Source organism: Hemibagrus wyckioides, linkage group LG04 (genome assembly GCF_019097595.1).
Source record: "Hemibagrus wyckioides isolate EC202008001 linkage group LG04, SWU_Hwy_1.0, whole genome shotgun sequence".
Taxonomy (NCBI): domain Eukaryota; kingdom Metazoa; phylum Chordata; class Actinopteri; order Siluriformes; family Bagridae; genus Hemibagrus; species Hemibagrus wyckioides.
The window spans coordinates 12,756,030-12,768,728 of NC_080713.1; the positions used below are offsets into that span (position 1 = coordinate 12,756,030).

Consider the following 12,699-nt stretch of genomic DNA (forward strand, 5'->3'; position numbering starts at 1 on the left):
CTGCTGAGTGAGAAGTGACAGGTCAGTAACAGAGGGGATTGTCCTTTTTTTTTTTGACTCTATACACCTCAGATCACCTCTAACTCATACCACCTGCAGAAGTTTTCTGTCGATTCTGCAAAGGTGGGGTGTATTAGGGATGGACAGCAGTCTGAGTACAAGGGACTGATGCACTAGGAATTACCTAGGTGATGAAGACCAAGGAAATGGTGGTGGACTATAAACTTTGCAATTTTTATTGTATGTTTTAATATTTCTGTAACAGTGCTTTAAGACAATGTCCATTGTAAAAAGCATTATACAAATAAATTGAACTGAATTGAATATTGCTACAACCCTATTCAATTTACCCGAATTGAAGACATTTGAAATGCATGCATTACAGTGGTTTCTGAAATTATATGCAAAGTCCGGATCTAGGGAGATTTTATCAGCTTGTTATTTGGCCCTGATGTCATGATCTTCTAAATCAGCTGAACCACTGCTGTTGAGACTTTTTGTAGTGTGCAATTCCCTACAATCTGGTCTTTAAACACTGGTTACAGATACTGGTTCTGACTTCTGTAACTTTTGCTATGGCCCTGATTGTAATACATGGCATGTTTAAGTATTTATATTCTCCTTCCTCTCCTTCCTTATATTGGACAAAATGACAATGTTTGCGTTTTTTAAATAATTGTAGATATTGAAAATGTTATTTTTATTAGTTTTTGGATGAAGATGTTTTCTCTAACTGCTTGAATGTTTGTGCATTTATTGCATATTTTATACAGTAATTCTGATGTTGATCGTATCATATTGTACTACTAAATGTTACTGAGCATAATTACCTTCAGTTAGTTGATATGGTACAAAACACAAGCAGGTGTTATGCTCCATGTGAATGTTTGTAAATTCCCAATAACAGCTGATGCTTGTCCCACATTACAGTTTGAGCTGTAATAGCAGTGAGGATAGTTTTAAGATACATAAATGGTGCTGAAAAAAATGATTTCATTTGTTATTTGTAAGCATTTAATTCTTCATTGAAAAGCAGTTTTTTGAATTTCTTTACTAATTCAAATGTGTATATTGTTTCAATGTGAATTACGTATTAACACAATTTGTTTACATATAAAATCAACCCTGTAAAGCCCCCTAAGCACAGGATCAAACCTAGGACTCATAGGCTGTGAAATGGCAATCTACTGTGCTATCATGCAACACAGTATTTAATTATGTTAATATATTCCTACAGTCTTTTCTTCATATTACAGCCTCACAATATTTTATGACTACAAAATTATACTACATTTAATTGATTACACTTATTTCTCATAGTTCTTAGATATTTAAATTGCATTTACTATAAGCAATGACATCAGATTTTGATGAATAACAATATTTTAATGTAAACTACATTTAATATGTGCTCTTAAACCTGACCGACCATACAGTACCTTTTTTATTGTTAAGGTGAGCAGGTTTTCCATTCATCCGAGGGATTTAATTGGTTTTCATCCCACAAGAACCCTTGCATGTGTGACAATATATGACTTGCTTATATTGACTTGCTATGATATGAATAAAACTTGCTATCAGTTACACAGAACAAAATAACCTTGATAGACAAAACATACTGAATATTTAATCTGATTATCATAACACTTTACAGAAATACCACAATTTAACAAGCCAAAATAACATCACACTAGCATTCTTAGCAATTTAAACTTGACATAAAAGCATAAAAGGAGTGTTCACCATTTCACCAAAAGAAAATGGGAGGAGATCCTGTGGGACTGTTTGAATTTGTCTATGCTACCTTTTGTGTTTAACTCTCAGAGGCTCCTGATTGCATCAGATGGTGTAATTGGGACTCCAGAGATCCAGTCAAATCCACACCCACCTTCTTAGCTTCACCACTCTCTATTGTGACCATGCTGGCTACCCTCCCACAATGGGCTGTTCCTGCTGCAATCTCCTGTAATGCTTTCAGAGGCACCAAACACAACTCTCTCTGTTGCCTTGCTACCAGATACACTACAACATCAATAGAGATGGCTTAAGATTCAGTAGTACACACACAAACCAAATGTAACCAGATCTCTAGATGTGTCAATTACAGTAATCCTCACGATACACACACACACACATATCATGTAAAGTCTGCTTGCTAACAAAGACTTAACAAAGAACACTAACACTTTAACAAAGAAAATAAATCTGTTGTGATAATATATGTTACAGATTGCCTACATTATTGCTCCTCTTTGCACCATGCAGTTTGTGCTTCCATTGGCGTGCCAAAGGGAGAGGTTAATTGATTTCTTCTCTGGGGAGTGAGTTTCATCATGTATTGTTTTTAACCCCTCTGTTACGTACACGCTTCTTAGAGGGTAACTTAACTCTGACAAAAACAAGAAACCACATGAATACACAATTAAAGCCAGTTTCTCAAAAATATTGCGTACAGAAATAGAAACATTTTGCATTCTCATCACTTAATAGCCTTGACCATAAATGCCACCAAAATTATGATAAAACAGCTGTCACACTGTCATTGTCACTGGTATATAAGGCACTGTAAAGAAAAGATTCAGTCTTGTTAACAGATTTGACCCTGTGAAATGTGTGTAGAACACAGTAGAGTTGTTAAGAGAACCAGTCCAGGGTCTCAGTTAAGATTAGAAAGTATTTCTGGAATATGCTTATTTATTGCTTTGGTGATAGATCAAAAACTTATCTCTGTGTGATTGCATGAAACAATATCCTATGGCTTGCTCTGTTTCCCAAATTCTCCTCTGGAAACGGTCCCTATCGCGAGCGTGCTCCTCCCATGGTCCCTTACGGCATGATTGAAGAGCAAATGACCATGCTCTCATCATGTGAATTTGAACAATTGGAGAGAATTTTACCTGAAAAGGGAGACACAATATACACAGACATCACTCAGTAAAAAAAAGTAAAATAAAATAATAACCTATTCTTTGTCTATAAATACATTACATAATACATTTGAACACTTATACTAGTTTTGCAATTTGCAGCTGCAGTTTTTACATTAAGTAACTTGTGTGTGCTTGCAACAAGCTAACATTAACAACATACAGTCGACATAATAAGTCTACACCTGTAAAAATTGTAGATTTTAACAAAAAAATGTATTAAAATCTTCTGCAGATTTTAACAAAAAATTAAGCCAAAATCAATCAGTCAGATCCATTTCTATATCCTTTACGCAAAGAAATATAAAAGTTCTAGGGTACAAAAAGAAAATGCTTACAGTAACCTTGCTAAAAAAAATGTGTACACCCTTTTATAATGGGGCAGATGACTGTGCTTAGAATTAACCAGTAACATTCAAACTCATGTTCAAAAGGATTTATTATGCACCTTTCACAACTGAAATTTTATTGACCCCAAATAAATATTATCTGTTTATTACCTTCATCCAACTGCTGCTGCCATTGGCTGTAAATATGTTAAAAAGTATGTACAGAATCTCATTTTCTAATGGTATCGATCAGAAGAGGGGTTCAGACAAATTTCTAAAATATTAGATGTACCATGGAACACTACAAAGGCCATCATAAACTAATTGAAAAAAAAAAATGGGGCACCACAGTGACATTACCAAGAAGAAGGACATTTTGTCTCCAAAATTGTCTTCAAGAGGCAAGACAAATCAAGGAAAAATCAGGGAGGCTGCCAAATCCTATTGCAAAATTAAAGGAGTCACAGGGATATCTGGCAAGTACTGATCACTCCCTGCATGTAACAACAACCTCTCATATGCTTCACATTTTTGGGGATATGGGGCAGCATGGCAACTTGGAAGCCATTTCTCACACAAAAATTTTCAAGCCAGCCTAAATTTTGAAAAAAACATAATAACATTTACATTTAACAGACACCAATATCCAGAGCAACTTACATTTTATACAGCTGAGCAACAGAGGGTTAAAGGCCATGCTCAGGGGCCCAGGAAACTCACAGGGATTCAAACTCACAACCTTCTAAAAAGTAGTCAAACACCTTAACCACTAAGCTACCACATCCCTCAAACTGTTGCAAAATTACCTCAAACCAGGTTGCAAAATATGTTATAATCTGATTAGACCAAGTATAACTTTTAGCATGCACATATATCACAGCTAACAATTCATCCATTGAATGCCATACAAGCATCATGCTATGGAACTGGACTGGGACTCTGGTCAAGATGGAGGGAATTATAGGTAGGTCCAAATACACTATATTGCCAAAAGTATTCACTCACCCATCCAAATAATCAGAATCAGGTGTTCCAATCACTTCACAGGTGTATAAAATCAAGCACCTAGGCATCCTAGGTGTTTTTACAAACATTTGTGAAAGAATGGGTTGCTCTCAGGAGCTCAGTGAATTCCAGCGTGGAACTGTGATAGGATGCCACCTGTGCAACAAATCCAGTTGTGAAGTTGTGTTTGGTAACGACAGCAACTCAGCCACGAAGTGGTAGGCCATGTAAACTGACGGAGCGGGGTCAGCGGATGCTGAGGCGCATAGTGCGAAGAGGTCGCCAACTTTCTGCAGAGTCAATCGCTACAGACCTCCAAACTTCATGTGGCCTTCAGATTAGCTCAAGAACAGTGCGCAGAGAGCTTCATGGAATGGGTTTCCATGGCCGAGCAGCTGCATCCAAGCCATACATCACCAAGTGCAATGCAAAGCGTCGGATGCAGTGGTGTAAAGCACGCCGCCACTGGACTCTAGAGCTCCATCTGGCAATCTGATGGACGAGTCTGGGTTTGGCGGTTGCCAGGAGAATGGTACTTGTCTGACTGCATTGTGCCAAGTGTAAAGTTTGGTGGAAGGGGGATTATGATGTGGGGTTTTTTTCAGGAGCTGGGCTTGGCCCCTTAGTTCCAGTGAAAGGAACTCTGAATGCTTCAGCATACCAAGACATTTTGGACAATTCCATGCTCCCAACTTTGTGGGAACAGTTTGGAGCTGGCCCCTTCCTCTTCCAACATGACTGTGCACCAGTGCACAAAGCAAGGTCCATAAAGACATGGATGACAGAGTCTGGTGTGGATGAACTTGACTGGCCTGCACAGAGTCCTGACCTCAACCCGATAGAACACCTTTGGGATGAATTAGAGCGGAGACTGAGAGCCAGGCCTTCTCGTCCAACATCAGTGTGTGACCTCACAAATGCGCTTCTGGAAGAATGGTCAAAAATTCCCATAAACACACTCCTAAACCTTGTGGACAGCCTTCCCAGAAGAGTTGAAGCTGTTATAGCTGCAAAGGGTGGACCGACGTCATATTGAACCCTATGGATTAGGAATGGGATGTCACTTAAGTTCATATGCGAGTCAAGGCAGGTGAGCGAATACTTTTGGCAATATAGTGTAGGTCCACCTAAAGATAGGTCCACCTTTTTTGCCGTAAACCTTCCAGGCCTCTGTTAAACTGATGAAGATGAAGAAAGGTTTCACTTTCCAGAATGATAATGACCCAAACCACAAACCCAAACACTAAAAATTAATGTCTTCAAAAGGTGAAGATCAACATTTGGGATGGCCCAATAAGCAATTTGATAGATTTTTTTTCTTCTGTTTGGTATATCAGATTAAAGGTGGTTAAAATATGACATGATTCATTTTGGCTTTATTGTTTGCACAAAAACCTGCAAATTTATCAGGGCTGTGTGGACTTTTTATATTCAAAGTATCTCCACATACCATACTCATTAAGAAAAAACAAAAGACAGACAAAAAACAAAAGAAATGCTAATCTATGGCATTATTTATTTGTGTAAATTTATTTTTTTGCAGCTGTATAAAGATCTCTAAATAAACTAAATTACTAATTACTAAATTACTATATTACTTTAGTATTATTACCCTTTTCACAGTAGAAATTTTCTTTATGTTGGCAACAACAGTCTTATGTAGGGGCTTTTTCCAGGGAACTTTTGCTGGCTTCTCCATACACAGCTGAGGACATTGGTGACTGATAATTTTCCTTTGCATCAAAAATGGCTTGGGACATTTAGAGCTTGTGGCATCTCTGCATATTTTAGGGATTTTTTCATGGGAGTCTGTAAATGTATGTGCACTGTTGAGACGAGCTCTAAAATTCAGTGGGTGGTACGGGTCATCATCTCGACACAGTGACTTCCACAATGCCTCCTCTTCATCTTCCGAGTTGACAGTCTCCATGGTTCCTTGCTCACTAGAATCTGAGCCACATGACACACTAGATGGTGCTGATAAGAACTCGTTTCTTTGCTGACTTGATTCTGTTTGTGTTCTCTGTCTGTTAGCAACTGCACTGGATATACATGCTGTGAAGTGCAGTGGGTGGTAGGGATCATCTGAACACCTAAGAAGATCCCAGAGCCCATCACTATTCTCTCGCTCCCGATCTATAGAGGAACTATCTGAGCTGCCCCAGCTAAACTCACTATCTGAACTTTGACTTTTCAGCTTTAAACCTAACAAATTACATTCCAATCCTGTACAGCAATCAATCTGGTCATGAACCTCCTTTCCATGAAGATTTGATGCACATTCTTCATCTACTCTACTCTCTAAGCCTTTATGAATATTCCAGTCAAATCTGTGTTTCCATGCAAACTGCTCACCTGCACACACATCTTCATTATCATTGAGACACTCAGTTGCGTGAGATACTAAATTGTCCACCAGTGAGCAGCAGAGATCATCTTTAACAAGACTGGAGAGAACAGATCTGGAATGTGAGTTTAGGTTAAAAGGATCCTTGTTAAACCTTGACAGAGGACTTGGACCTGCCACTACAACATTATCGTTGCTTTTAAACAGTGATGACAACAGAAAACCTTCAGTATCACCATGGGCATTCCTCATATGCTGAATATGTTCTCCTGTGTCATCTGTGATGCGCAGGTGAACCTCGAATCGGAACATCTGGAAAACTTAGCAACAAACAAAAGACCTTTAAATATGGACACAAGGTAACACAGTTTATTTTAAGGAACATATATTATAGTTTAAGAAGCTTTTATTCTATAAAGTCCAAACTAGACAACAAATATGACTAAATGCATTAACAGATTTGATAATTTATTAATTGCACTGTTATGCAAGGAGCTGAACATGAATTAATAATCTAAATCATCTATAAATCTTATGAATGTATAATTGGCAAATGTAATACTGTAGATGTCAAATAATTTCTGCATACTACTACTGTAATGCTACATAATGTGTTCCATATTCTAGTATTCGTACACGTTACACTGTTAATGAATTAAATTTAAAATCATATACTATTTAATAAAAGATTTATATTATTCATTTTTATCAGATGTAAAAGAATTATTTTGGTTTCAAGATGCAAGATACTGGACTATTGTTAGTCAACCTTTTTTGCTACCAGTGGATAGGATGCAAAATTGTTTTGCTTTTAATTAACCATAATAAATTCTGCGTTTTCAGTTAATCAGTTATTACAAGCTCTGAAAGTGATAAACCTTTGGTCACTTGATGCTACCTGGAATCCACAGTTATAGGGCCTTATATGTTTCCAGTTATACACTAGGTGCCTAATAAGACCTTGATTAACACCTAATATACATTCATTGATATTAATATATAAATAAATATATTAACTATTACATATCACAAATATATGCTTAATATGTGAGGTGTCCCTGTTCCAGAAACTATTCAACTGTTAGATAATCTTTTTTTCCTTAAGGCTATTGGTATATTAGGCTATTGACACAATTCAATATATTGTATTATTTTGCATATTGGAATTTAATCATTTAATAAACAGTTAAATATTTAATTGGTACGAGTGAAGAAGAAACGATGAAGAGACAAATATGTATAAACAAATCTATATCTGACCATGGTTTTTGTTTGTTCGTCGTTATTACATATTTATTATTTAAAGTACTTTTATACTTGCCTACCTGCCATTAAGCTGCAACAGATGACTTGAAGCATTAAGCGAACGTTTTCCCACAGTACTATCAGGATCTGTCTGGTCAACGGTAAAAGCGCCAGGCCGCTGTGGCTGAAGCGCTGCATCGCGCTTCCCTCTCTCGCTTTTCCAAAAACGCTTTCCATCTTCTTCACGCAGGTCAAAATGGTCAGGTGTCCTGATAACCCTTCCCGGTGGATTTTTCCTCACAGCGCCTTGTGGTTTGGTTTTCTATCTTCAAAAAGAACATTTTTCTCTCGAGATTAGAAAACTCCGATAAAAAGTATTTCAAGCCATATTTTAAAGTATTGTCCGTTATAGCTTCAACGGCTTTATAAATCAGTCGCCTACAGAAGTAATCACTTCATTTGGCCACGGTGGTGTCACATGTTGAATATGTCCTTGATTTGCAGTTAACCACGCCCATAAACTACAACAACTAACGCTTGTTTCACTCTGGATGTGCGAGCAGACCAGTGGCGCGGAATCAGAGCAGAAGCAGCGCGCACCCATTGTTTATTTACGCCGCAGAGATTGTATTGCGCAGCTGATCAGCTTGTGTACTGCAAATACAGGAGCTCGCATTACGTTCATTACGGTGTTAAAGTCAATGCATGTAGGAGGAAAATCTCTTCCAGATGCTTATTTTACCACTGCAGTTTATCTCATTTTAATATGTTGAATACACGCTGTTCTTGTATCCACACTGTTCTTGTTCTCTTTGTTTTTCGTGTAGTGCGAGTGGAAAGAAAAAGTCCATGGCTCGTTATCTGTTGCTAAGGTTAAGAAGGAGAATGAGAGACTGCTTTTGTTTATGGTCGCCATCACTGAAAAAAAAAATTGTAAGATTTACCATATAAAATCCTTGTAACAATTTGCACACGCACATTTTAATTAATTTTTTACTGTTCTAAAGTTAAGTACAACTCACCTTGTCATTATCAGGTAAAATCTACTTAATATTTAACTTAATGCTCATAAAGAAATTGAGTAAAAGTTACCTTATTATATTTAATTTAGAAATCAGAATTATTTAAAGTAATCAAGTAAAGTTAATTTATTGTGTTAACAACAGGAACGTTGCTTTTATCAAATTATTAAGTAAATCTTACTAATTACTACACTGTAAAAATGATAACTTGAAACTGCTCGCCTTTATATGATTTTTAATTTAACTGAACAAAAAATATTTAATTGCATTGTAAGCTATATCAAACTAATTGCTTCAACTTACTTAACTAAATTTCTTGTTTAAAGCTGGTCTCAGTACATAATCTATGTTGGCAAAATACACAAACTGTAGTTGAAAGCTAGTTCAACTAAACAGGCCAACTACTTTGCGCATGGGCAATTCTATGGAATAAAATCACTGTCAAAAATAATTGTGCGTAATTCAGAAAATTTGTGTGTAATTCTGTTTTGTCTGAGTTGGATTCCAAATTCTACGGCCATGACAGTTTACAGATACGAGATTTTGTGTGTTTGTTACAGTACAACTCAAAAATGTATGACTATGACAGTTTACAGACACAACGCTCGTTTTCACAACACCTCTGTTACATGGACATGTGAAATTACACCCACAAATGTAGTGTGTTAAACCACTGTCAAAAATACGTCATCAAGGCCACATGCACAGGCATTACTATCCGAGGGAAGATGAAACGATTCGGCGCATGTGCCCCGCCACCGTTTGGCACCACTGGCGCCAAGATTTTGACTTTTTTCTGTGCTTGCCTTGCATGCTACCTGGCTGTACTTGTGCTAAAAAGTGTCAATATCAGGGGCAATTCTAGAATTTTCATTTAAGGGAGGCTCAGCCACCAATGAGGGTATAATAGTAAAAAATAAAAATTAAATAATTAAATAAATAAAATAAAGGTTTGACTAACAGGGTAGGATGGTAAACTTATTGCAGCATTCCACTGTATTGCATAGATGTGTATAACATTTGAGTACTGAACAAGCCCAATATGAGTCTTCCTGATCACACACACACACACACTTGTCCTCTGATCCTCGCTCTAAAACGCCGTGGTCTGCAGATTGAAGAATGCGCTGAAAGACGGGGAGGAGCCGAAGTCCGCCGTTTTCATATGAAATTTAAAGGGGACTGAGGAGATCACCAATTTGTGTAGAGTTTATGGAGAATCGCAGAATTTTAGGAGGGCTGAGTAGAAATGTTAGGGGGGCTAAAGCCCCCCTAAAAATGGCCTAGCGACGCCCGTCAATATGCTTACTATAACTGTGAAAAATATAAATAACCTTAATCCTCAATTTCTACTTTTGAGTTTATTGACAGGTTGGAAGTGACCCTATTAAGCCCAAATATGCTTTCTATGTTGTCTTACAGATGTCTGAATAACTTCTTAGTACACTGCATATTAAAGGGGTCATTAAATGCATTTTATATCTTTACATTATGGCCCCCAATTATTAGTCATTAACAGTAGCATACATAAAAAGTGCTGCTATGAATAATAGCAGACATTTGAAAGTGTTCCTCCCTACAAAGTAGAATTGTATATTAACTGATTAGATCAATATTTGGCATTGCATTATTATTCCGAAATATAGCAGTAAAAAAAATATGACATGAATGATGAAATGTTTTCAGGGAAAATTATTCTCAAGTCAGTATACTGTAATATCTATCATCAGACAATGATTTATCATTATTTTTTTATACAGCGGTACTTCACTGGGGCTTGGCAGTACATCAACAGAACTCTCCCTTCATTTGCATGTTAAGGGGCATGCAGAGGAAAATTGTTATATCATATACGGGGTTATATCAAATTCTGGCATTTCAAAAAGGTGGCTAACACAAAATTCCTATTTCAAACTGAGATGCGAACTGTGCAAATCGCAATTCTGAGAAAAAAAGTCAGAATCGTGAGATAAAAAGTCGCAATAATGGGAACGGGCTTCCATAGATGAGTGAGCGCTTGGCTGCTGATCTGCCATTTTGGCACCACTGGTTTAAAACGGTGGCAAGGCACATGCGCCGAATCGATTCATCTTCCCTCGGATAGTAATGCCTGTGCATGTGGCCTTGATGACGTATTTTTGACGTATTTTTTTCCATTCATGGGTGTAATTTTGCATGTCGTCCGCGTAACAGAGGTGTTGTGAAAACGAGCGTTGTGTCTGTAAACTGTCATAGTCGTACATTTTAGAGTTGTACTGTAACAAACACACAAAATCTCGTATCTGTAAACTGTCGTGGCCGTAGAATTTGGAATCCAACTCGGACAAAACACAGAATTACACACAAATCTTCTGAATTACGCACAATTATTTTTGACAGTGATTTTATTCCTATACATTCCTACTACATAGTTGAACGTGGTCTACAGATGCACTTTTGCAGGGGTTTTTGTACTCCATGCTTCTGCTAGGGTTTGTGTCCAGCATTTTGATATCCCGCATGGTAAGAGATCTCTTCTCTTTAAGTGTGTATTTTGTTTAAAATTCTAGTCTGAAACTTTCAAATTTTAGTCTAGAAATTTTGGCTTTGCAGTATTTTGTTTTTAATTTAACTTAATCGGTCGTGCTTTGGATATGCTTTCTTCACCCATCCCGTAGCTGCCAGTTAAGTAGGTTAGCTAACATGAAGTTAATTAAATAAACATAACTGTTAATTGTGGGTTTGAAAATTTTATTGTACTATCGCTATATGGAATATACCAGTGAGCACAGATTCTGATTACAATGCAAGGCGTTTTGGTCATTTAGTTAGTAATACACGCCGTTGTCAGCTCACATTACGTTGCTAGCAACAATCTTTATGGTGAGGGAGCCACTACTCGCCAGGGTCTGGAGTTGTGTCTTTAGTATGTTAACTGAGTTGGTAAGATTTTTTTTCGTGTTTACAGTCTAATGTAATTAATCTTGTTTCCTACATTGAAAGTTTTCATGTTTATTTCACGCCAGAAATGTGGCTTCAAGTTAGCGCTTAGAAAACCGGGGGTGGGATGGAGAGAGAGAGAGGCAGAAGAGGCCGGGAGTGTGTCACGGGCCCGTGAAGCAGGCTGCGTGGTCACGCCACAGTTCTGTTTTGCAGTTCACATTATCATCCCTACCCTGGGACTGCCCTGGTGTCAGGGGCGCTCGTGTGGATTAGCACGTCATCTTTCTCAGGTCTATCTCCCTCCATCACTGACTGCGGTCATATTGGTCCCATTTATATGTTCGTATTTGCATCGTTTAAACTCTGAAGTAGCAAGTGTGCAAGTGTTTCTATTTCATGTATTTTTCTGAAAATCATAATAGTTCATTTGACCTCTGGTTAATACAAGTCCTGTAAAATGTGTGTGGGTGAGGGAGAGGGTAACAGAAGGTAACTGTACCCTAGCACAGAAAGTAGGTCCATCATATTAATTTATTTTTATTTATTTTCACTAAAAAGATCTTAAAGCACTATGTCCACTAGACTAGCCAATCCTAATTAGCAACAGTTCGCTTATTGTTCAGCCAACATGACTGAACCCAAACATTTCAAAATTTTTGCCAAGTGAGTATGGACAGACAAATATGTATATATTCTTAGTACTGTTTCCCATAATCACCTAAAATAATGATACTCTCTCATTGCAGTTATTCATTGAAGTGTTGTTTCTGCAGTTTTGTCAGCTCGAGTCAAGAAGGACTACTGAGGCACCATCGACTATGGCACGGAAGTGGAACCCACTGGTCCTGCATCTACAGTGACTGTGTGTGTACCTTTAAAACAGCTGGTGCTTTAAAATCACA

At 37.4% G+C, this 12,699-nt stretch overlaps 1 protein-coding gene across 1 annotated transcript; it reads right to left on the reverse strand.

The window, feature by feature from the left end:
- Positions 1 to 1,072: 1,072 nt before the first annotated feature.
- On the reverse strand, positions 1,073 to 8,357 carry ppp1r15b (protein phosphatase 1, regulatory subunit 15B). The gene is made up of 3 exons (XM_058387246.1): positions 7,934 to 8,357; positions 5,874 to 6,928; positions 1,073 to 2,897 (listed from the first exon to the last, which is right to left on the reverse strand). The coding sequence occupies exons 1-3, from the start codon at positions 8,088 to 8,090 to the stop codon at positions 2,691 to 2,693; spliced, it is 1,419 nt and encodes a 472-aa protein (XP_058243229.1). The 5' UTR covers positions 8,091 to 8,357; the 3' UTR covers positions 1,073 to 2,690.
- Between the last annotated feature and the right edge of the window lie 4,342 nt (positions 8,358 to 12,699).

Bases quoted from the DNA above. Each gene is read 5' to 3' on its own strand.
- ppp1r15b (XM_058387246.1), bottom strand. From the start codon at position 8,090: ATGGAAAGCGTTTTTGGAAAAGCGAGAGAGGGAAGCGCGATGCAGCGC. The intron at 6,929-7,933 runs GTAGGCAAGTAT...TTTGTTGCTAAG, and splicing joins CTGTTGCAGCTTAATGGCAG to TTTTCCAGATGTTCCGATTC. The intron at 2,898-5,873 runs GTAATAATACTA...CTCCCTTTTCAG, and splicing joins AAATTTCTACTGTGAAAAGG to GTAAAATTCTCTCCAATTGT.